This window comes from Eretmochelys imbricata, chromosome 5 (assembly GCF_965152235.1).
Source record: "Eretmochelys imbricata isolate rEreImb1 chromosome 5, rEreImb1.hap1, whole genome shotgun sequence".
Taxonomy (NCBI): Eukaryota; Metazoa; Chordata; order Testudines; family Cheloniidae; genus Eretmochelys; species Eretmochelys imbricata.
In genome coordinates, this window is record NC_135576.1 from 103,469,758 (window position 1) to 103,492,882 (window position 23,125).

Genomic DNA, 23,125 nt, shown 5'->3' on the forward strand with positions numbered 1-23,125 from the left:
CAATTATATTTCATGTTCTGAGTCCATTTGGAAGCTCAGTATAGCCATGAAATTAAATTTTAACCACATTAAAACTTTTCTATCATATGCAGAGGCTTTATCAGACAGATTTTTGTTGCCAGACTTCCTTCCACCACCTTAGAATTTTATATCTTTCCTATTCTATTTAGCATACACTAGCCTTTCTGACAAGTTATCTCCCGGTCTCCTTCTGCTACCTATTATTATGAGTCACACAAAAGGCATCAGCAGTGCCTCTTTGGTAGCTAGTACTTCATAATTCGTTTTTTTCAGATTTATTAAAGACCCTCCTAGCAAGCTGTCATGGTCAAAGTGGGTTTGAGGAGGAGCTCTCACTCCCTAGAAAATGCCTCATGCAGCTAGCAAAATATATTAGCCTCTCACAGCTAAACTCCGACCTCTTGCCTTCTCTTGGCAAAGGTGTTCTGAATTGAAAAATGAGAGTGTTAAAGATGGGTGGTCTGACACCTTGTAACCAGATTGTTCTGGGCAGGTAGAACTCATTAGCCATGGTAGGCAGTCCACCTAGGAAAAGTGACTGATTTCAATTCAAGAAGGTCAGGGTTGACTAGCCAGTTTGTAAAAATTGCACCAATCACACATGGGTTCTTGTCTTCAGGGAGTGTATCACTACATACGAGGGTGTCCCCTGTAAGCAATGCACAACTGCTTTGCCTGATGGCTGTGGAAAGTGGGAAAAGGCTACCACATTCTGGGTACATGTAGTGAGAACTACATTTGGCTTCCGTGAACATGGGAACAATAATTGGGAAATCAAGAAGTAAAAGATGTTGAAAAGTAGTAAAGTACCCATTGCCTGTATACAAGAGACAAAATGGAAAGGGAGTCAAAAATCCATGAACATAATATAATGAGTTGACATAACAGTTTGCACTTCCCAAGGTTGACAAAGAGTGTTTTGCAACATCAGTGCTGTTCATTAGGTTCATCATAGCTCTGAAATTTCCTCTTGTATCATCTTTATAAGATCTCTGAAATTCAGAAGCTAAATGTTGTACTAAGTCTTCTGTGAAACAGACACCAGCTATACTATCGTCTGTGTTCGTGGCAAGAACACGATATATACCCCTATTTACTTCTATAACTGTCACAGAAAGCGATGCTCCATTCAAGCTTAAAAACCAACACATTGCTTTTCCCAGTGGGTGAATCTTGTCCAATTCCATATGCAAAGAGAGGTGCAGATGACTCATGAATTAATCTCAGAACATTAAATCCAGCTGCCCAAGCTACTTGCCCAAGGGCATTTTTCTGGTTCTCTCCAAACTCAAATGGTACAGTCAGGGCTGGTGTAATCATGAGGCAAACTAGACAGCCGCCTAGGGCGCCAAGATTTGGGGGCACCAAAAAGGGCTCCGGCAGGATAAGCGGCGACGAGCTCGCAGGTGGAAGGCGGCCGGGCGGAGGGGAGGTGGGCTTGGGGTCACCCCCCCCATGCTGATCACTCTCCCCCCACTTCTCTCCCTGCAGGTGCCAGCCCTGTGCCGGGGGGGGAGGAAAGGCGGGGGCAGGAGGGGGCTGTGTGCTGGGGAGGGAGAAAGCGGAGGGAGGTTGAAGGGGGCTGCATGTCTGGCTGGGCGCTGTGAAGCGGGGGGTGGGTTGTATGCCTGGCTGGGAGGGCTCTTTGTGTGCTGGGATAGACTTTGGGGGGGAGGTGGAGGACCAGCGGGCCAAGCCGGCTGAGGAGGGGGCTGTGGAGTGAGGCGGAGTGTGCTGGTTTGGGTTTTGGGGGTAGGTGGGAGGGACACCGTGTGCCTTGCCAGGCTCCGGGGAGAGGCCCAGGGGTTGTGTGCCGGGGGGCTCTGGGGAGGGCTGTGTTCTGGGGAGAGTGTCGGGGGTGGGTGGGATAAGCGCACTGCTTCACTACGGTACAAAGTGGCAATGATGTCATTTTTCTTGTCACGCGCAGCCGTTACCCGTTCTGACAGGCTGTTTATAATGCTAAGTTTACTAGTTTTCGGAGGTTGTCGACTGAGGCTAACTATTTTTGTTGAGTTGTTTCAGATATAAGACTCTGGCAATTGCTGCTACATCATTTCGCTAATAATTTCTGTCAATTGGTCTGTGAGTCCAGGGGGAGGGGAGAATGGGGAAAGGGGAAGGGCGGCGCAAGGTATAAGTTTTGCCTAGGGCGCAAAATATCCTTGCACTGGCCCTGGCAGTAATAACCACATCATTGACATTGGAATCCAAAGCAGACTGAGCAATTTCTTTCATTTTACTGAATATGAGTTTTGCAACTTCTTCCGGGCAAACAAGTTTGTTATCTGTTTCATACTGGAGTTTTCCATTCTTCTCAGTGACTGGACATTTGCTTTCTGCAATATATTTCTCAGCTTGTGGGTCACCAGAGCTTCTCCCAAGAATCTTCTTTATTTTCACTACTGTGTTTGCAATATTTCTTCCTCTACTTTGTTTTGCTGTCAAACCAACAACCTCTTTGTTTTTTGAGTAAGCAACAACAGCTGGCATGACTCTATCACCTGCATCACTGGGAACCACATCTGCATGGCCATCCCCTGTATAACCTGTGTGCCACAAAAGCATCTTCCAGATGACTCAGGAGGCGTCAACATGGTTTTAGTAAACGGAAATCATGCCTCACCAATCTACTAGAATTCTTTGAGGGTGTCAACAAGCATGTGGACCAAGGGGATCCAGTGGATATAGTGTACTTAGATTTTCAGAAAGCCTTTGACAAGGTCCCTCACCGAAGGCTCTTATGCAAAGTAAGCTGTCACGGGATAAGAGGGAAGGTGCTCTCATTGATTGGTAACCAGATAAAAGATAGGAAACAAAGGGTAGGTATAACTGGTCAGTTTTCAGAATGGAGAGAGGTAAATCGTGGTGTCTCCCAGAGGTCTGTTCTGGGACCAGTCCTATTCAACATATTCATAAATGATCTGGAAAAAGGGTTAAACAGTGAGATGGCAAAATTTGCAGATGATACAAAATTACTAAAGGTAGTTAAGACCCAGGTAGACTGCGAAGAGCTACAAAAGGATCTCTCAAAACTGGGTGACTGGGCAACAAAATGGCAGATGAAATTTAATGCTGATAAATGCAAAGTAATGCCCATTGGAAAGCATAATCCCAACTATACATATAAAATGATGGCGTCTAATTTATCTGTTACCACTCAAGAAAGAGATCTTGGAGTCATTGTGGATAGTTCTCTGAAAACATCCACTCAGTGTGCAGAGGCAGTCAAAAAAGCTAACAGGATGCTGGGAATAATTAAGAAAGGGATAGATAATAGATCAGAAAATATCATGTTGCCTCTATATTAATCCATGGTACGCCCACCTCTTGAATACTGTGTGCAGATGTGGTCACCCCATCTCAAAAAAGATATATTGGAATTGGAAAAGGTTCAGAAAAGGGCAACAAAAATTACTAGAGGGATGGAATGGCTTCCGTATGAGGAGAGATTAATCAGACTGGGACTTTTCAGCTTGGAAAAGAGATGGCTAAGGGGAGATATGATTGAGGTCTATAAAATGTGACTGGCATAGAGAAAATAAATAAGGAAGAGTTGTTTACCACTCTTAACACAAGAACTGAATGAAATGAAATGACCAAATGAAAATAGGCAGCAGGTTTAAAACAAATCAAAGGAAGTATTTCTTCACACAACGCACGGTCAACCTGTGGAACTCCTTGCCAGAGGATGTTGTGAAGGCCAAGACCATAACAGGATTTTAAAAAGAACTAGATAAACTCATAGAGGATAGGTCCATCAATGGCTGTTAGCCAGGATGGGCAGGAATGGTGTCCCTAACTTCTATTTGCCAGAAGTTGGGAATGAGCAACAGGGGATGGATCACTTGATGATTACCTGTTCTGTTCATTCCCTCTGGGGCACCTGGCACTGGTCACTGTTGGAAGACATGATACTGGGCTGGATGGACCTTTGGACTGACCCAGTCGGGCCACTCTTATGTTCTTATGTTATCCTCCAGCATTTATAATAGTGTTAAATGTAAAAAAGTTTTTTCAGTTTATAAGGGGGGGTCGCATTCAGATGCTTGCTATGTGAAAGGGGTCACCAGTACAAAAGTTTGAGAACCACTGGCCTATCCCCATGATACATCATACCCTCTGTTGTTCACGTGACCAGGATACATCAATTTTTATAACAAAGTAAAAGTTTTGGGCTATGTGAGAGAAGATATTTATTTCATATGAGTCTACCATGTAATGACATTTAGTGCCAAACTAGTGATGTTTTCTATAGAGTTAATCTAGTTGCATTTTTATTTCTCTTTCTTACTTTGGTAGTTGCCAGTAGACGATATTTTTCCATTTAAGACCTATGTCGTTGGGTTTAGAGACTGGTGCTAGGAGCAGTTAATTAGAGAATTTCATGCACAGAATTTTTTCACATGGTAATGTTTTTGCTGGCCTGGCAGCACAATACCTTTCAGCATGCATATGCTTTAGTTGTGCTGTGATTGGCATGTACTGGATTAAAATAGCATATACTTGCTGTCAAGGTTCCTCCCCCACTCTGAACTCTAGGGTACAGATGTGGGGACCTGCATGAAAAAACCTCCTAAGCTTATCTTTACCAGCTTAGGTCAAAACTTCCCCAAGGTACAAAATATTCCCCCCCGTTGTCCTTGGACTGGCCGCTACCACCACCAAACTAATACTGGTTACTGGGGAAGAGCTGTTTGGACGCGTCTTTCCCCCCAAAATACTTCCCAAAACCCTGCACCCCACTTCCTGGACAAGGTTTGGTAAAAAGCCTCACCAATTTGCCTAGGTGACTACAGACCCAGACCCTTGGATCTTAAGAACAATGAACAATCCTCCCAACACTTGCACCCCCCCTTTCCTGGGAAATGTTGGATAAAAAGCCTCACCAATTTGCATAGGTGACCACAGACCCAAACCCTTGGATCTGAGAACAATGAAAAAGCATTCAGTTTTTTACAAGAAGACTTTTAATAAAAAATAGAAGTAAATAGAAATAAAGAAATCCCCCCTGTAAAATCAGGATGGTAGATATCTTACAGGGTAATTAGATTCAAAAACATAGAGAACCCCTCTAGGAAAAACCTGAAGTTACAAAAAAGATACACAGACAGAAATAGTTATTCTGTTCAGCACAATTCTTTTCTCAGCCATTTAAAGAAATCATAATCTAACACATACCTAGCTAGATTACTTACTAAAAGTTCTAAGACTCCATTCCTGGTCTATCCCCGGCAGAAACCAGCATATAGACAGACACACAGACCCTTTGTTTCTCTGCCTCCTCCCAGCTTTTGAAAGTATCTTGTCTCCTCATTGGTCATTTTGGTCAGGTGCCAGCGAGGTTACTTTTAGCTTCTTAACCCTTTACAGGTGAGCGGAGCTTTCCCCTGGCCAGGAGGGATTTCAAAGGGGTTTACCCTTCCCTTTATATTTATGACACGCCCCCCAAATCTCAGCTAGGGTGAAACACTGGCTGGGATTTCTTCCTGGAGCTCTAGGAAAAACAGAGTTAATAAGACACATGCATCTCTAAATATACTACCAAGTACATAAAGACTAACAATATTTTCCACATCTCAAGGACGATTTTAACCAGTTGATTCTGGGAAACTTTCACGGGAGAGTGCATCAGCCACTTTGTTAGAAGCTCCTGAGATGTGTTGGATGTCGAAATCAAAATCTTGGAGAGCTAAACTCCACCGAAGAAGTTTTTTGTTAGTTTCTTTGACGGTGTGAAGCCACTTTAGTGCAGCATGGTCAGTTTGCAGGTGGAAACGCCGTCCCCAAACATATGGGTGTAGCTTTTCCAGAGCGTAGACAATGGCATAACATTCTTTTTCAGTGACTGACCAGTTGCTTTCCCTCTCAGACAGTTTTTTGCTGAGAAACACTACAGGGTGGAATTCTTGATCAGGTCCTTTCTGCATTAAAACTGCTCCCACACCACACTCGGATGCATCTGTGGTTACTAGGAACGGTTTGTCAAAGTCTGGGGCCCTTAGTACAGGGTCAGACATGAGTGTCGCTTTAAGCTTGTTAAAGGCCTTCTGACACTTTCCGGTCCACTGAACAGCATTTGGCTGTTTCTTTTTGGTTAGGTCTGTCAGTGGGGCAGCGATTTGGCTGTAGTGCGGTACAAATCGTCTGTAATAATCGGCCAAGCCTAAGAAGGATTGAACTTGTTTCTTTGACTTTGGGACAGGCCACTTTTGGATAGCATCCACTTTGGCCTGTAGGGGGCTGATAGTTCCTTGACCCACCTGGTGTCCAAGGTAAGTCACTCTGTTTAGGCCTATTTGACACTTCTTAGCCTTAACAGTTAGTCCTGCCTCCCTTATGCGCTCAAGGACTTTGTGTAGATGTTCCAGGTGGTCTGCCCAGGAATCCGAAAATATGGCCACGTCATCAAGGTAGGCGACTGCATATTCTCCTAATCCCGCCAGGAGACCATCTACAAGTCTTTGGAAAGTGGCGGGTGCATTTCGCAGCCCGAAAGGGAGTACATTAAATTCATACAGCCCGAGATGTGTGATGAAGGCTGACCTTTCCTTGGCAGATTCATCTAGCGGTACCTGCCAGCACCCCTTGGTTAAGTCCAAGGTAGAGATGAACTGGGCCCGTCCCAGTTTCTCTAATAGTTCATCTGTGCGTGGCATTGGATAGTTGTCTGGGCGAGTTACAGCATTTAGCTTACGGTAGTCCACGCAAAAACGTATTTCCCCATCTGGTTTGGGAACTAGAACCACTGGAGATGCCCATGCACTTTCAGAGGGGCGGATTACACCCATCTGTAACATATCCTGGATCTCCCGTTCTATAGCAGTTTTAGCTTGAGGAGACACCCGGTAAGGCTGGACCCTAATTGGGTGAGCATTACCTGTGTCAATGGAGTGGTATGCCCGTTCAGTCAGTCCTGGGGTGGCTGAGAACGTTGGCGCGTAGCTAGTGCACAGCTCCTGGATCTGCTGTCGCTGCATACGCCCAAGGGTCATGGAGAGGTTCACCTCTTCCACACCACCAGCACTTTTCCCTTCGTAGTAGACACCTTTAGGCCACTCAGCGTCGTCTCCTCAATGGGCTGTAAACTGACAAACCTTTAATTCTCTGGAATAAAAGGGCTTTAGAGAATTAATATGGTACACCTTAGGCTTCCGGTTGGAGGTGGGGAATGCTGAGATAATTAACAGCTCCCAGGCGCTCCTGGACCGTGAATGGCCCTTCCCACGATGCTTCCATTTTATGGGCCTGGAGCGCCCTTAAGACCATGACCTGGTCTCCTACTTTGAAGGAACGCTCTCTGGCATGTTTATCATACCAGGCTTTTTGCTCTTTTTGAGCATCCTGTAAGTTTTCTCTAGCAAGGGCTAAAGAGGTTCGGAGGGTGTTTTGTAGGTTGGTTACAAAGTCCAGAATGTTAGTTCCTGGAGAAGGTGTAAATCCCTCCCATTGCTGCTTCACCAACTGCAATGGCCCCTTAACCTCACGGCCATATACAAGTTCAAATGGGGAAAACCCTAAACTGGGATGTGGTACAGCTCTGTAGGCAAAGAGCAACTGCTGCAACACTAGGTCCCAATCATTGGAGTGCTCATTTACAAATTTACGTATCATGGCCCCCAAAGTTCCATTAAACTTCTCCACCATGCCATTTGTTTGATGGTGGTAAGGAGTGGCAACCAAGTGATTTACCCCATGAGCTTCCCAAAGGTTTTTCATAGTTCCTGCCAGGAAATTAGTCCCTGCATCTGTGAGGATGTCGGAGGGCCAACCTACCCTGGCAAAAATGTCTGCTAGTGCCTGGCACACACTTTTAGCCCTGGTGTTGCTTAGAGCTACTGCTTCCGGCCATCGGGTGGCAAAATCCATGAAAGTCAGTATGTACTGCTTTCCTCTGGGTGTCTTTTTCGGAAAAGGACCCAGAATATCCACAGCTACTCGTTGAAATGGAACTTCAATGATGGGGAGTGGCTGGAGGGGGGCTTTGACCTGGTCTTGGGGTTTTCCCACTCTTTGGCACACCTCACAAGACTGGACATAGGTAGAAACATCCTTGCCCATTCCCTCCCAGTGGAATGATCCCCCCAAACGGTCTTTGGTCCTGTTCACCCCAGCATGGCCACTAGGGTGATCATGGGCTAAGCTCAAGAGCTTGGCCCGGTATTTAGTTGGAACTACCAACTGTCTCTGAGGATGCCAGTCTTCCTGGTGTCCACTAGAAAGAGTTTCCTTGTATAAAAGTCCTCTTTCTACAAAAAACCTGGATCGATTAGAAGAGCTGAGAGGCGGTGGGTTGCTCCGTGCCGCCGTCCAAGCTCTCTGGAGGCTTTCATCTGCTTCCTGTTCGGTCTGGAACTGTTCCCTTGATGCTGGGGACATCAGTTCCTCATTGGATTGTGGACCTAGGCTTGGTCCCTCTGGAAGCGATATAGGGGATGGAGCTGTTTCTGTTGACTGTGAACCGCTCTCCACTGGTGCACTATGTTGGGATTCAGGCTCCGGCTGAGCCTCTTGTGTAGGGTTATCGGCTGCTGCCAGTTCAGGTTCAGTGGGGCCCTCTGGTGTTGAGGTTGCAAGTACTGGATTCAGTGCTGGCACGGGGTCTGGTGTTGGTTGTTTGGCTGGTTCCGTCTGGGTCTCTGGGACTGGATCCACTACTGCTGTTGCAGACATTGGCCTGGGGTCCGGGTCCATCACCTCTGACTGGGTCCTGATAGAAGTTTCCGGAACAGAGCTAGGCCTCATGGCTTGTTTAGCCTGGCTGCGGGTGACCATTCCCACCCTCCTGGCCTGCTTCACATGATTGGCCAAGTCTTCCCCCAACAGCATGGGGATGGGATAATCATCATAGACTGCAAAAGTCCACATTCCTGACCAGCCCTTGTACTGGACAGGCAACTTGGCTGTAGGCAAATTGAAAGAGTTGGACTTGAAGGGTTGAATCGTCACTTGGATCTCTGGGTTGATTAAATTGGGGTCCACTAAGGAAGCATGGATAGCTGACACTTGTGCTCCGGTGTCCCTCCACGCGGTGACCTTCTTCCCGCCCACACTCACAGTTTCCCTCCGCTCCAAGGGTATCTGGGAGGTATCTGGGCCTGTGGACCTTTGGTGTGATTCCGGTGCAATGAACTGTAATCTGTTGGGGTTCTTGGGGCAGTTGGCCTTTACATGCCCCAGCTCGTTACACTTAAAACATCGTCCAGCTGACGGGTCACTGGGGCGAGGAGGGTTGCTGGAGAACGAGGTGGTGGGCGATAAGGGGTCTGGAGGGTTCTTTGGGAGGTAGGTGGGGCTTTGGGCGGCCCCCGGTAATAGGGTGTGGTCTGGGGTGGTCCCTTCTGGTCTCCGCTCCAACTGCGACCAGTTTTCTTCTTCTCTGCCACCTCCACCCATCTGGCTCCAATCTCTCCTGCCTCGATTACAGTTTTGGGTTTCCCATCTAGGATGTATCTTTCTATTTCCTCAGGAACACCCTCTAAGAATTGTTCCATTTGCATTAGGAAGGGCAAATTTACTGGAGATTCAACACTTGCTCCTGATATCCAGGCATCCCAATGTTTCACAATGTGGTAGGCATGTCGGGTAAATGACATGTCTGGTTTCCACCTTAGGGCTCTGAACCTCCGACGAGACTGCTCGGGTGTTATCCCCATTCTGACTCTCGCCTTGGATTTAAACAGTTCATACTTGTTCATGTGTTCTTTAGGCATTTCAGCTGCCACCTCAGCTAAGGGTCCACTGAGCTGCGGCCTCAGCTCTACCATGTATTGGTCAGTAGAGATGTTGTACCCAAGGCAGGCCCTTTCGAAGTTTTCTAGGAAGGCCTCAGTATCATCGCCTGCCTTGTAGGTGGGGAACTTTCTGGGATGGGAAGTGGTACTTGGAGAAGGATTACTAGGGTTTGTTGGGATATTCTGCTGAGCCTTTATCTTCTCCATCTCCTCCACATACTTCCTCTCTTTTTCCATCTCCTCCAGTTCTTTGTCCCTCGCTTCCATAGCTCTCCTGTGAGCAGCCACTTGGTGTTGTTCTGCCTCCCTTTCTTGTTCCTTCTTCAGCCACATGAGTTCTATCTGTCTTTCATGTTCCCTTTGTCTTTCCTCAGCCTGAAATTTGGCTAATTCGAGCTGTAGTCGAGCCGCGGATTTTGCCATTCTAACCTCTCTGTTTTTAACTAACTTTACACCCGAGGTTTAGAAATAAACAAACAAAACTTGGCTGTAAAATTTTGCTGTGCTGGAATAGAATACCTATTCTCTGATAGTGATTGTCAGCCTACAGAAAAAGACAATTCCCTTGTCTCTGCTTTGGGCCCAAATTAAAGCAAAAAACCTCCAACTACTTGGAAACCTGCTTACCCAGCCCAAAGAAAAAAAAATTCCTTTTCAAACCTGTGCTCCTTGTAAAACAAAAAAATCAAAATCCTAAAAAAAAAACTCTGCCACTTTTGTCTCCAGGCAAATGGGTAGAGCACACCCCCCCTATTTACTTTTAGGAAGAAAAGAAAAAAAAACTCTGGGTTGGAAGACTGTGAATTTCCCTGCAGGAGTTAAGTACCCTGCCTCCAGGCAAAGAAAACCTGCAATTCACAAAGATAATCCCCTTTTGTCTCTGCTTGGCCACAAAGCAGAGAAAAGCCAAGCTGCTTTCAGTTTCAAAGCTGCTTTCTGGACTTCCTTTCCACAGGAAAAAAAAAATTCCTTTTTAAAATCTGTATTTCTAGTTCAAAAAATCTCAACTGGATCTCAAAATGATTTCAGGTTAATCCCACCACTATGCCACCATGTCAAGGTTCCTCCCCCACTCTGAACTCTAGGGTACAGATGTGGGGACCTGCATGAAAAAACCTCCTAAGCTTATCTTTACCAGCTTAGGTCAAAACTTCCCCAAGGTACAAAATATTACACCCATTATCCTTGGACTGGCCGCTACCACCACCAAACTAATACTGGTTACTGGGGAAGAGCTGTTTGGACGCGTCTTTCCCCCCAAAATACTTCCCAAAACCCTGCACCCCACTTCCTGGACAAGGTTTGGTAAAAAGCCTCACCAATTTGCCTAGGTGACTACAGACCCAGACCCTTGGATCTTAAGAACAATGAACAATCCTCCCAACACTTGCACCCCCAGTTTCCTGGGAAATGTTGGATAAAAAGCCTCACCAATTTGCATAGGTGACCACAGACCCAAACCCTTGGATCTGAGAACAATGAAAAAGCATTCAGTTTTTTACAAGAAGACTTTTAATAAAAAATAGAAGTGAATAGAAATAAAGAAATCCCCCCTGTAAAATCAGGATGGTAGATATCTTACAGGGTAATTAGATTCAAAAACATAGAGAACCCCTCTAGGCAAAACCTTAAGTTACAAAAAAGATACACAGACAGAAATAGTTATTCTGTTCAGCACAATTCTTTTCTCAGCCATTTAAAGAAATCATAATCTAACACATACCTAGCTAGATTACTTACTAAAAGTTCTAAGACTCCATTCCTGGTCTATCCCCGGCCAAGACGACTACAAACAGACACAGACCCTTTGTTTCTCTCCCTCCTCCCAGCTTTTGAAAGTATCTTGTCTCCTCATTGGTCATCTTGGTCAGGTGCCAGCGAGGTTACCTTTAGCTTCTTAACCCTTTACAGGTGAGAGGAGCTTTCCCCTGGCCAGGAGGGATTTCAAGGGGTTTACCCTTCCCTTTATATTTATGACACTTGCAATTTAAAAAAAAAAAGGCCTGAATCTTTTAAATTAAAAACAAATGAGTTCTGGTTTTAAGACCATTTTAAAGAGAAGTTCTTTACCAGATCTTGAACTCTGGTGTAGAGTTAACAACATCATAGTAAGAGTGAAGATTTTGTAATCTTTAGCCACTCTTACTTCAGAACTGGTTTAAAAAAAGAAACTATGATATGCACCAGGCAAAGACCCAAGGAGGAGAACTTGAATCTATCGTATTAGCTGGGAGTAATATTGTTGAATGCTCTTTTTATATAAAACAACAACAAATATTCAATTTGGTGTCAATTTATGAGTGGACAATGTAGAGAACATGGGGTGAAAGTATGATCATGGTTGCTGAAGCCAGTGAACAAATATGCTGCTACATTCAAAGCAAGCTGAAAGTATAGGGAAAGCCCCACTAAAAGGGAGTTACAATAGTTGAGCCTTTTGATCATGGTCTGCTGTAACAGTTTTGTTAGGGGATAAATAAGGGTGCAGCTTGTTCTGTTTTTTAAATAAAAACTTAAACCACTTTCAAATAATGTCCAATCCATGGAGCATTATCAAACCATGTCCTTTTCCAAGGAAAAACATTGGCCAAGAGTGATGCAATAATTCTCAAACTGTTTCTCTGCTTCTGAATGAGTCTTTGTGCATAAACTAGGACACTGAGAAAGAGTCTCTTCACAGCAAAGGCTTTTACCTAGCAGAAAGACTCCTACTTTTACAGAGTGGAGTACAAGGTGACTCTGAAGCATGAAACTGGCAATATTATCCAGGTATTCTTCCGGATTAGGGACTGAACTTTCAGGTGTCAAAAGTGATTGCAAATGATTGCAATATCTGAGCCTTTAAACAAAGGAGAGGGGAGAATATCTCACACAGAGCGGAGTGCCATTTATAGGAGGAAATATTATAGCTGCTAAATACAGTACATAAGAACATAAGAATGACCATACTGGGTCAGACCAAAGCTCCATCCAGCCCAGTATCCTGTCTACTGACAGTGGCCAATGCCAGGTGCCCCAAAGGGAATGAACCTAACAGGTAATGATCTAGTGATCTCTCTCCTGCCATCCATCTCCACCCTCTGACAAACAGAGGCTAGGGACACCATTCCTTACCCATCCTGGCTAATTGCCATTAATGGACTTAACCTCCATGAATTTATCCAGTTCTCTTTTAAACCCTGTTACAGTCCTAGCCTTCACAATCTCCTCAGGCAAGGAGTTCCACAGGTTGACTGTGCACTGAGTGAAGAAGAACTTCCTTTTATTTGTTTTAAACCTGCTACCCATTAATTTCATTTGGTGGCCCCTAGTTCTTGTATTATGGGAACAAGTAAAGAACTTTTCCTTTTCACTTTCTCCACACCACTCATGATTTTATATACCTCTATCATATCCTCCCCTTAGTCTTCGCTTTTCCAAGCTGAAAAGTCCTAGCCTCTTTAATCTCTCCTCATATGGGACCCATTCCAAACCCCTAATCATTTTAGTTGCCCTTTTCCAAACCTTTTTTAATGCCAGTATATCTTTTTTGAGATGAGGGGACCACATCTGTACGCAGTATTCAAGATGTGGGCGTACCATGGATTTATATAAGGGCAAAAAGATATTGTATGTCTTACTCTCTATCCCTTTTTTAATTATTCCTAACATCCCGTTTGCTTTTTTGACTGCTGCTGCACACTGCGTGGACATCTTCAGAGAACTATCGACGATGACGCCAAGATCTTTCTCCTGATTAGCTGTAGCTAAATTAGCCCCCATCATATTGTATGTATAATTGGGGTTATTTTTTCCAATGTGCATTACTTTACATTTATCCACATTAAATTTCATTTGCCATTTTGTTGCCCAATCACTTAGTTTTGTGAGATCTTTTTGAAGTTCTTCACAGTCTGCTTTGGTCTCAACTATCTTGAGCAGTTTAGTATCATCTGCAAACTTTGCCACCTCGCTGTTTACCCCTTTCTCCAGATCATTTATGAATAGCTTGAATAGGATTGGTCCTTGGACTGACCTTTGGGGAACACCACTAGTTACCCCTCTCCATTCTGAAAATTTACCATTTATTCCTACCCTTTGTTCCCTGTCTTTTAACCAGTTCTCAATCCATTAAAGGATCTTCCCTCTTATCCCATGACAACTTAATTTACGTAAGAGCCTTTGGTGAGGGACCTTGTCAAAGGCTTTCTGGAAATCTAAGTGCACTATGTCCACTGGATCCCCCTTGTCCACATGTTTGTTGACCCCCTCAAAGACCTCTAATAGATTAGTAAGACATGATCTCCCTTTACAGAAACCATGTTGACTTTTCTGCAACAATTTTATGTTCTTGTATGTGTCTGACAATTTTACTCTTTACTGTTGTTTCAACTAATTTGCCCGGTACTGATGTTAGACTTATTGGTCTGTAATTGCCAGGATCACCTCTAGAGCCCTTCTTAAATATCGGCATTACTTTAGCTATGTTCTGGTCATTGGGTACAGTAGCTGATTTAAAGGACAGGTTATAAACCATAGTTAATAGTTTCACAATTTCACATTTGAGTTCTTTTAGAACTCTTGGGTGAATGCCATCTGGTCCCGGTGACTTGTTACTGCTAAGTTTCTCAATTAATTCCAAAACCTCCTCTAGTGTCACTTCGATCTGTGACAATTCCTCAGATTTGTCACCTACAAAAGACAGCTCAGGTTTGGGAATCTCCCTAACATCCTCAGCCATGAAGCCTGAAGTAAAGAATTCATTTAGTTTCCCTGCAATGACTTTATCGTCTTTAAGTGCTCCTTTTGTATCTCGATCTTTCAGGGGCCCCACTGGTTGTTTAGCAGGCTTCCTGCTTCTGATGTACGTAAAAAAAACATTTTGTTATTACCTTTTGAGTTTTTGGCTAGCTGTTCTTCAAACTCTTTTTTGACTTTTCTTATTACATTTTTACATTTAATTTGGCAGTGTTTATGCTCCTTTCTATTTACCTCATTAGGATTTGACTTCCACTTTTTAAAAGATGCCTTTTTATCTCTCACTGCTTCTTTTACATGGTTGTTAAGCCACGGTGGCTCTTTTTTAGTTCTTTTACTGTGTTTTTTAATTTGGGGTATACATTTAAGTTGAGCCTCTGTTATGGTGTCTTTGAAAAGTGTCCACGCAGCTTGCAGGGATTTCACTCTTATCACTGTACCTTTTAATTTCTGTTTAACTAACCTCCTCATTTTTGCATAGTTCCCCTTTCTGAAATTAAATGCCACAGTGTTGGGCTGTTGAGGTGTTCTTCCCACCACAGGAATGTTAAATGTTATTATATTATGGTCACTATTTCCAAGCGGTCCTGTTATAGTTACCTCTTGGACCAGATCCTGCGCTCCACTCAAGACTAGATCAAGAGTTGCTTCTCCCCTTGTGGGTTCCTGTACCAGCTGCTCCAAGAAGCAGTCATTTAAAGTATTGAGAAATTTTGTCTCTGCATTTCATCCTGAGGTGACATGTACCCAATTAATATGGGGATAACTGGAAATCCCCCACTATTATTGAGTTCTTTCTTTTGATAGCCTCTCTAATCTCCCTTAGTATTTCATCGTCACTATCACTGTGCTGGTCAGGTGGGTCGATAATAGATCCCTACTGTTATATTCTTATTAGATCATGGAATTACTATCCATAGAGATTCTATGGAACATGTGGATTCATTTAAGATTTTTATTTCACTTGATTCTGCAGTTTCTTTCACATATAGTGCCACTCCCCCTTCTCCCCTGCATGACCTGTTCTGTCCTTCTGATATATTTTGTACCCCGAAATGATTGTGTCCCATTGATTGTCCTCACTCCACCAGGTTTCTGTGATGCCTATTATATCAATATCCTCCTTTAACACGAGGCACTCTGGTTCACCCATCTTATTATTTAGACTTCTAGCATTTGTGTATAAGCACTTCAAACACTTGTAACTGTTTATTTGTCTGCCCTTTTCTGATGTGTCAGATTCTTTATGTGAATGTTTCTCGTCTGATCTTGCCCATACTTTATCCTCTTCATCCTCTCCTCCTGACTAAAACCTAGAGAATCTCTATCAATAGACTCTCCTCTAAGAGAAGTCTCTGTCCGATCCACGTGCACCTCTGCAGCAATCGGCTTTCCCCCATCTCTTAGTTTAAAAACTGCTCTGCAACCTTTTTAATGTTAACTGCCAGCTGTCTGGATCCACTTTGGTTTAGGTGGAGCCCATCCTTCCTGTATAGGCTCTCCCTATACCAAAAGTTTCCCCAGTTCCTAATAAATCTAAATCCCCCTTCTCTACACCATCGTCTCATCCACGCATTGAGACTCTGAAGCTCTGCCTGCCTACCTGCCCCTGCGCGTGGAACTGGAAGCATTTCTGAGAATGCCACCATAGAGGTCCGGCATTTCATTCTCTTTCCTAGCAGCCTAAATTTGGCCTCCAAGACATCTCTCCTACCCTTTCCTATGTCATTGATACCTACATGTACCACAACCACCAGCTCCTCCCCAGCACTACACATAAGTCTATCTAGATGCCTCGAGAGATCCGCAACCTTCGCACCAGGCAGGCAAGTCACCATACGATTCTCCCGATCATCACAGACCCATCTATCTATGTTTCTAATGATCAAATCTCCCATTACTAACACCTGCCTTTTCCTAATGACTGGAGTTCCCTCCCACAGAGAGGTAACGTCAGTGCGAGAGGATACCCCAACATCATCTGGAAGGAGGGTCCCAACGATGGGAAGGTTTCCCTCTGTTCCCGTTGACTGCTCTCCTTCTCTGGGCTTTTCATCCTCCTTAACAGCGCAGGGGCTGTCCGACCAGAGGTGGGACACATCTACAGTGTCTCGGAAAGCCTCATCAACATACCTCTCTGCCTCCTTTAGCTCCTCCAGTTCCGCCACCCTGGCTTCCAAAGCCTGTATACGGTCTCTGAGGGCCAGGAGCTTCTTGCACTGAATGCACACATACGCCACCCGCCCATAGGGCAGGTAATCAAATGTGCTACACTGAGTACAATAAACAGGATAGCCCCCACTTTGCTGCTGGGCTTCTGCCTGCATTTTCTCCTACAGTTACCTAAGTTAATGATAGGGTTTTTGTTTAAATCAGGGAGTTTTGATTATAGTTTAGTGTAAAGGTTTTAAAGAATGGCAAGTGTACCTCGCCCCCTTCCCACTCCCCTTCCACACTCCCTCTCCAACCTCCCTGTTAGCGGCCCCTGTTCGCAAAGCTCCCTGGTTGCTTGCTCACTGCTTTATAAAGCCCTGGCCTCCTTGATAGCCCCGCCCCCTGATGAAGGCTCAGCCAATGAACACAGGCTTCTAGATTTCAAACCTTGTTTAGAAGCTCACAGCTTTGGAAGAGATTCCTGGTTCTGAGGAGTTGTTGTATTAGCTGCTTACTACCACATCTACTTGATATTATGGTGATAGGCACTTCAGAAATATTTACTGATATATTAGCCACCATATCCCAGACTCTGAAAAAGCAGGAATCTGCACTTACAGGAAGTGTGTAAAAACACCACATCGGGCTGTGGAGATCAAGGAGTAGTAAATAGATTTTATTTGCTCTACACAGTGTTTTTTGCTTTGGGAGGGAGGGAGAAATTGTCAAGCGGTGTGACAGCTATGACAGCACTCAGCCCGCCGCTTCCCGCAGCTCCCATTGGCCAGGAACGGCAAACTGCAGCCACTGGGAGCTGCAGGGGGGCTGTGCCTGCGGACAGTCAATGTAAACAAAAAGTCTCGCGGCCTGCCAATGGATTACCCTGATGGGCTGCGTGCCAAAGGTTGCCAAACTCTGGCATTGTGAGAGGTAAACATACACACCAATGACCAAGTTGCTACCCTGCAGATCTCTTGTATAGGGACCTACGCCAGGAATGCTGCTGACAAGGCTTGTGCCCTTGTGGAATGTGCCATAAGAGTTGGGACTGGGACCTGGGCTAAGTTATAGTATTTGCAGATGCAGGATGTGATCCAGGAAGACATTCTTCGAGATGAGACCGGGAGTCCTTTCATCTGGGCTGCTACTGCCACGAATAGTTGGTTTGACTTACTGAATGGTTTTGTGCGCTCGATGTAGAATGCTAGTGTTCTCCGAACATCCAGTGAGTGCAGCGTCTGCTCTTGGGTACTGGTGTGAGGCTTAGGATAGAAGACGGATAGAAAAATGTCTTGACCAGTGTAGAATTGTGACACTACTTTGGGGAGGAAGGCTGGGTGAGGCCTGAGCTGCGCCTTGTCCTTGTGAAAGACTGTGTAGGGTGGGCCGGAGATCAGAGCCTTTAATTCAGATGTCTGCCTGGCTGATGTGATGGCTACCAGGAAGGACCCCTTTCATGACAAATAGAGCAGGGAGCAAGTTGCCAGTGGTTCAAAAGGGGGCTCCAGGAGCCTGGTGAGGACCAGGTTAAGGTCCCTTGCAGGAACCGGTCGCCTAATCTGTGGATATAGGCATTCCAAGCCCTTGAGGAAACGGCCTACCATGGGATTAGCGAACATGGAGCATCCAGACGTTCCCGGGTGGAAGGCTGAGATACCAGAAAGGTGCACCTTGATGGATGTCGCAGCTAGGCCCTGCTGTTTGAGATGCAGAAGATACTCCAGGATGAGTGGTATAGATGCCTGGAGTGGAGGTGTGTTGCCGGGCACACAAGCAAGTGAATCTCTTCCACTTGGCTAGATAAGTAGCCCTGGTGGAAGGTTGCCTGCTGCCGAGTAGAACCTCTCTTACCAGCTCCGAACATAGGAGCTCCATGGGGTTTAACCATGAAGCTTCCAGGCCGTGAAGTGGAGGGACTGGAGGTCTGGGTGGTGGAGGCGGCCGTGGTCCTGAGTGATCAGATCGGTTCAGAGTGGTAGCACGATCGGGGTGTCCACTGACAGCTCTAGAAGTGTGGTGTACCAGTGTTGACGGGGGCCACGCTGGGGCCAGCAGAATCACCTCCACTTTGTCCCTGCAGATCTTGAGCAGCATCTTGTATACGAGTGGGACCAGTGGGAACACATACATGAGGCTGTCTCCCCAAGGTAGCAGAAACGCATCCATGATTGAATCTGGGCTGTGTTTCTGGGAGGAGCAGAACATTTGGGCACTTCCTATTGCTCCAGGTGGTGAACAGGTCGACCTGGGGAAATCCCCACCTTTGGAAGATGGGGTGAAGAACATCTGGACAGACAGACCATTTGTGGTTGCAGAATGGTCTGCTGAGGTGATCCGCCAGCTCGTTCTGCGCTCCTGGGAGATAGGACACCTCCAGGTGAATGGAGTGGGCTATGCACAACTCCCATAGCTGGCGGGCTTCTCAACATAGGGGGAAGGAATGGGCTCCACCCTGCTTGTTGATGTAAAAAATAGCAGTGGTTTTGTCCGTCATCACTGCCACGGTTTGTCCAGCTGGGACTGGAAAGTTTAGCATGCTAGTCGCACTGCTCTCAGTTCCCTGTAATTGATATGAAAGGAGAGCTTGTCCTGTGACCACAGGCCCTTTGTTCAGAGATCTCCCAGGTCTGCCCCCAACCCAAATCTGACACGTCCATTACTAGGGAAAAGGAGGATGGTGCGCTGTTGAAGGGGACACCTTCACATACCATCTGAGGTTGAGCAACCACTGTAGGTCTCAAGTATGTGTCCTGGCACCATCACTGCCGAGTCCAGCCTATCGCGCCCTGGTCGGTATATCTGTGCGAGCCACGCTTGAAGGGGTCTGAGCCCCATTCTCGCATGCCTGACTACATTCGTGCAGGCTGCCATGTGTCCCAGGAGACTCAGGCATCCCCTTGTGGTAGTGGTCAGGTACCGACTGAGGCTTTGAATAATGTCTGTCATGGCGTGGAAACGGGTCTCTGGCAGGAACGCCCTTGCCTGTACCAAGTCCAGCAGCACTCCGATGAATTCTACTCTTTGGGTCAGTGATAAGGTTGGCTCGTTCACGTTGGGGAGGAGTCCCAATCTCTGGAAAGTGGACCTGACCAATCATACATGAGACTCTACATGCTCCCTGGTTTGGCCCCTGAGCAGCCAGTCATCTAGGTGGGGGTATACTTGCACCTGCCTCCTCCGGAGGAAGGCTACTACAACCAACATGCACTTGGTGAATACTCGGGGCGCTGTCGACAGACCAAATGGGAGGACTGTGAACTGATAATGTTTGTGGTTGAGCACAAACCAGAGAAAAGATCTGTGTGCAGGTCAAATGGCTATGTGAAAATACGCGTCTTCATATCGAGGACAGCATACCAGTCTCCTGGATCCAAGGAAGGGATGATTGTGCTAAGGGAGACCATGTGGAACTTCAACTTTACCATGGACTGGTTGAGTCCTCGCAGGTCTAGAATGGGTCTGAGACTCCCCCACATTGCCTTGGGGGTAAGGAAGTATCAGGAGTAGAATCCCTTCTACTCTGAGGAACCTCCTCCACTGCCCCTATGGTGAGGAGCACCTGCACCTCCTAGATAAGGAGTTGTTCATGAGAGGGGTCCCTGAAGAGGGACAGGGAAGGGGGGTGGGAGGGAGGGGAGGAGCAGAATTGGAGAGAATATTCCACTTCTACCATGCGAAGAACCCAGCAGTTAGATGTTATTTGGGAACAAACACGTTAGAAGTGGGATAGAGGATTCAGAAAACATGGGTATGGATCCGATGGTGTGGTGAGTGCACCGTCCTTGGGCGCATCTTCAAAAGGCCTGTTTAGAGCCTGATGGAGACTGAGATTGGCCATGACCTTGCCCTGAAGGGGATTGGAAGGTTTCTGCCTGCTATTCCTGCCCCTTTGTCTATAAAAGTCCTGCCTCAGCTGAGGAGGATATGAGCGTTGTTGTTGTGGTTGGGGCTTAAAGTGCTTGCGTTGGGTTGCTGACATATTCATTCCCAGTGACTTCACGGTTGCTCTGGAGCCTTTCAAGCTGCGCAGCGTGGAGTCCGTCTGCTCCGAAAAGAGCCCCTTTCACTCCAAGGGAGGGTCCTGCAGGGTTTGCTGCACTTCCGGGGGTAGCCCAGATGCTTGAAGCCATGATGTTCTCCTCATGGCTATACCTGAGGAGAGGGTATGGGCGGCCAAATCTGCTGAGTCTAGAGACGCCTGCAGAGAGGTCCACGCTACCACCTTCCCTTCCTCTATGATGGAGGAGAATTCAGCCCTAGAGTCCGCAGGGATCAGCTCTTTGAACTTGAACATGGAGGCCCATGAATTGAAGTTATACCTACTGAGGATAGCTTTCTGGTTAGCGATCCTCAGCTGGAGACTCCCTTGGCATAGACCTTTCTAGCAAATAGGTCCATCCATTTTGACTCCTTAGATTTGGGGGCTGATCCTTGCTGTCCCTGACGCTCTTTCTTGTTGAGTGCTGACACTGCCAGAGAGCATGGCTGCAGGTGTGAGAATAAGTATTCATAGCCCTTGGAAGGGTCAAGGTATTTGCGCTCCACACCCCTGGTGGTCGGCGGAATTGAGGCCGGGATCTGCCATAGGATCTTTATATCGTTTTGAACAGTTTTGATCAAAGGCAGAGCTACCCGTGATGGACCTTTGGGAGTGAGAATATCCACCATGGGGTCCTCGGCCTCCACCACCTCCTCCGCTTGCAACCCCATGTTGCGGGCAATCTGCCTAAGGAGGTCCTGATGTGCCCTATGGTCAATTGGAGGAGGGCCCAAAGCTGATGCCCCTGCCACAGCTTCATCAGGGGAAGAGGACGAGGTGGACAGAGAGTGTACCGGGTCCTCCTGCCCCTCCAGCTCCCTGACCTCCTCTTGCTCAGTGCACGCCCCTGTGGCGATTACGTCCTGGGACGCTGTAGCCTGACTCTGCAGCTGGTCCCGTGTTGGGGTCGCCTCGGCCGTGACTGGAGCCTGAAGGGGAGGTTGGGACAGCGTGGCCTCAGATCCCCAAGGCATAGGCCTGTCCCTAGGAGAGTGGAGTAACTGGTCTTCTGAGACTACCAATCTCGACCCCCCCCCTTGAAAAGGTACCCTTGGCCTGATGGTAAGCCACTGCATCGGGGGTTGCCACTGTGGCTGCCAGGCCAGCAGTGCCCTCCTTTGTTGCCTCTCGGACCTATGTCGACTGCTCCTCGAGTAGTACAAGTCGGCATCAGAATCCGAGGAAGCAGATCCTGATCGTGAGGACCATGGTGGCACCAAGGGCCCATGCACCGACAACCAGTCCCACGAAGAAGCAGGAGACTGGTGCCAGGATGATCTCACTGGGGTGACCGGTGCCCGGGATCTGGCGATGGGGACCAATAGCAGGTATCCAGTGCCTGCGATCAAGAATGAAGGCCCGGTGCCACAGGTCAGTGCTGATCCTCTGATGTCACCGTGGGTCGGTGATGGTCCTCTGCTGGCACTGGGGATTGGTGCCAGTCTGGCTTTGGTGCCAGGGAGGGAGAGCATCATGTCGCCAGTGCTAGAGGGGCTCTCGTGTGGCTTGATGCCAGGGAGCAGTGACACGGCGAAGGCGACTGAGAGCAGTGCCAGGTATGAGCCGGGGACTGCGAGTGCCGCATCATAGCGGGCTTGCCTCTAGACCAGTGATGTGCAATCTGCGGCCCACGGGCTGCACGCACCCTGTCAGGGTAATCCGCTGGTGGGCTGCCAGACAGTTTGTTTATATTTGCACGGCCGCCCGCAGCTCCCAGTGGCCGCAGTTCACTGTACCCTAATGGAACTAATGGAAGCTGCAGGAAGCAGTGCGGGCCACAGGGATGTCTGGCCACTGCTATCCCTGGGTGCAGTGCCAGGGAGCACCAGTGCCAAGGGTCTCTTGTGGTAGAGTCCTTCCTCAGCACCGTGTCACGTATGGATGCCGGAGCACTCCGTACACACGCACCTGGTGCCGGGTTCTGGCAGACTGCAACCGGCTGTGGGTGGAAAGCGGGTTCCATTAACATTTGTTTTAGTCGGAAATCACGCTACTTTTTGGTTCTTGGCTGAAAAGCCCTGCAGATTTTGCATCTTTCCATTTGATGCGCTTCCCCCAGACACTTTAGACAACAGTTGTGGGGATTACTGAGGGGCATAGGTTTATTACAAGCACCGCAGGGCTTAAAGCCTTGGGCTCACAGGATGCCCTGGAGCTCAGCGGATGGGATTGGGGAGAGACCCTGCTCCCAACCTACTATCTAAACTATCTATACTAAATTAACTATAACACTAACTATAAACTGTAATAACTAACAGAAGAACACTAAGGGAGCACTTGTTGAGCAAGTGAGTACTGTTCCAATGGCCGTCATGGACGGTAAGAAGGAACTGAAGGGGGGTCGGGTCAGCAGGGTCATATATTGAGCACCATGAAGGTGCCACTCCAGGGGGCTCCACAGCCATCCTGACCGGAGCTGCTAAGGGAAAACTTTCTGACA

At 46.9% G+C, this 23,125-nt stretch overlaps 1 protein-coding gene across 1 annotated transcript; it reads right to left on the bottom strand.

Moving 5' to 3' along the window:
* Positions 1 to 524: 524 nt before the first annotated feature.
* On the bottom strand, positions 525 to 18,812 carry LOC144265388 (uncharacterized). Its single transcript, XM_077818032.1, is given in 5 exon segments — positions 525 to 1,154; positions 1,156 to 1,328; positions 2,193 to 2,570; positions 17,821 to 17,908; positions 18,498 to 18,812. Coding segments are annotated over 5 exon segments (1,584 nt in total).
* Positions 18,813 to 23,125: the final 4,313 nt, after the last annotated feature.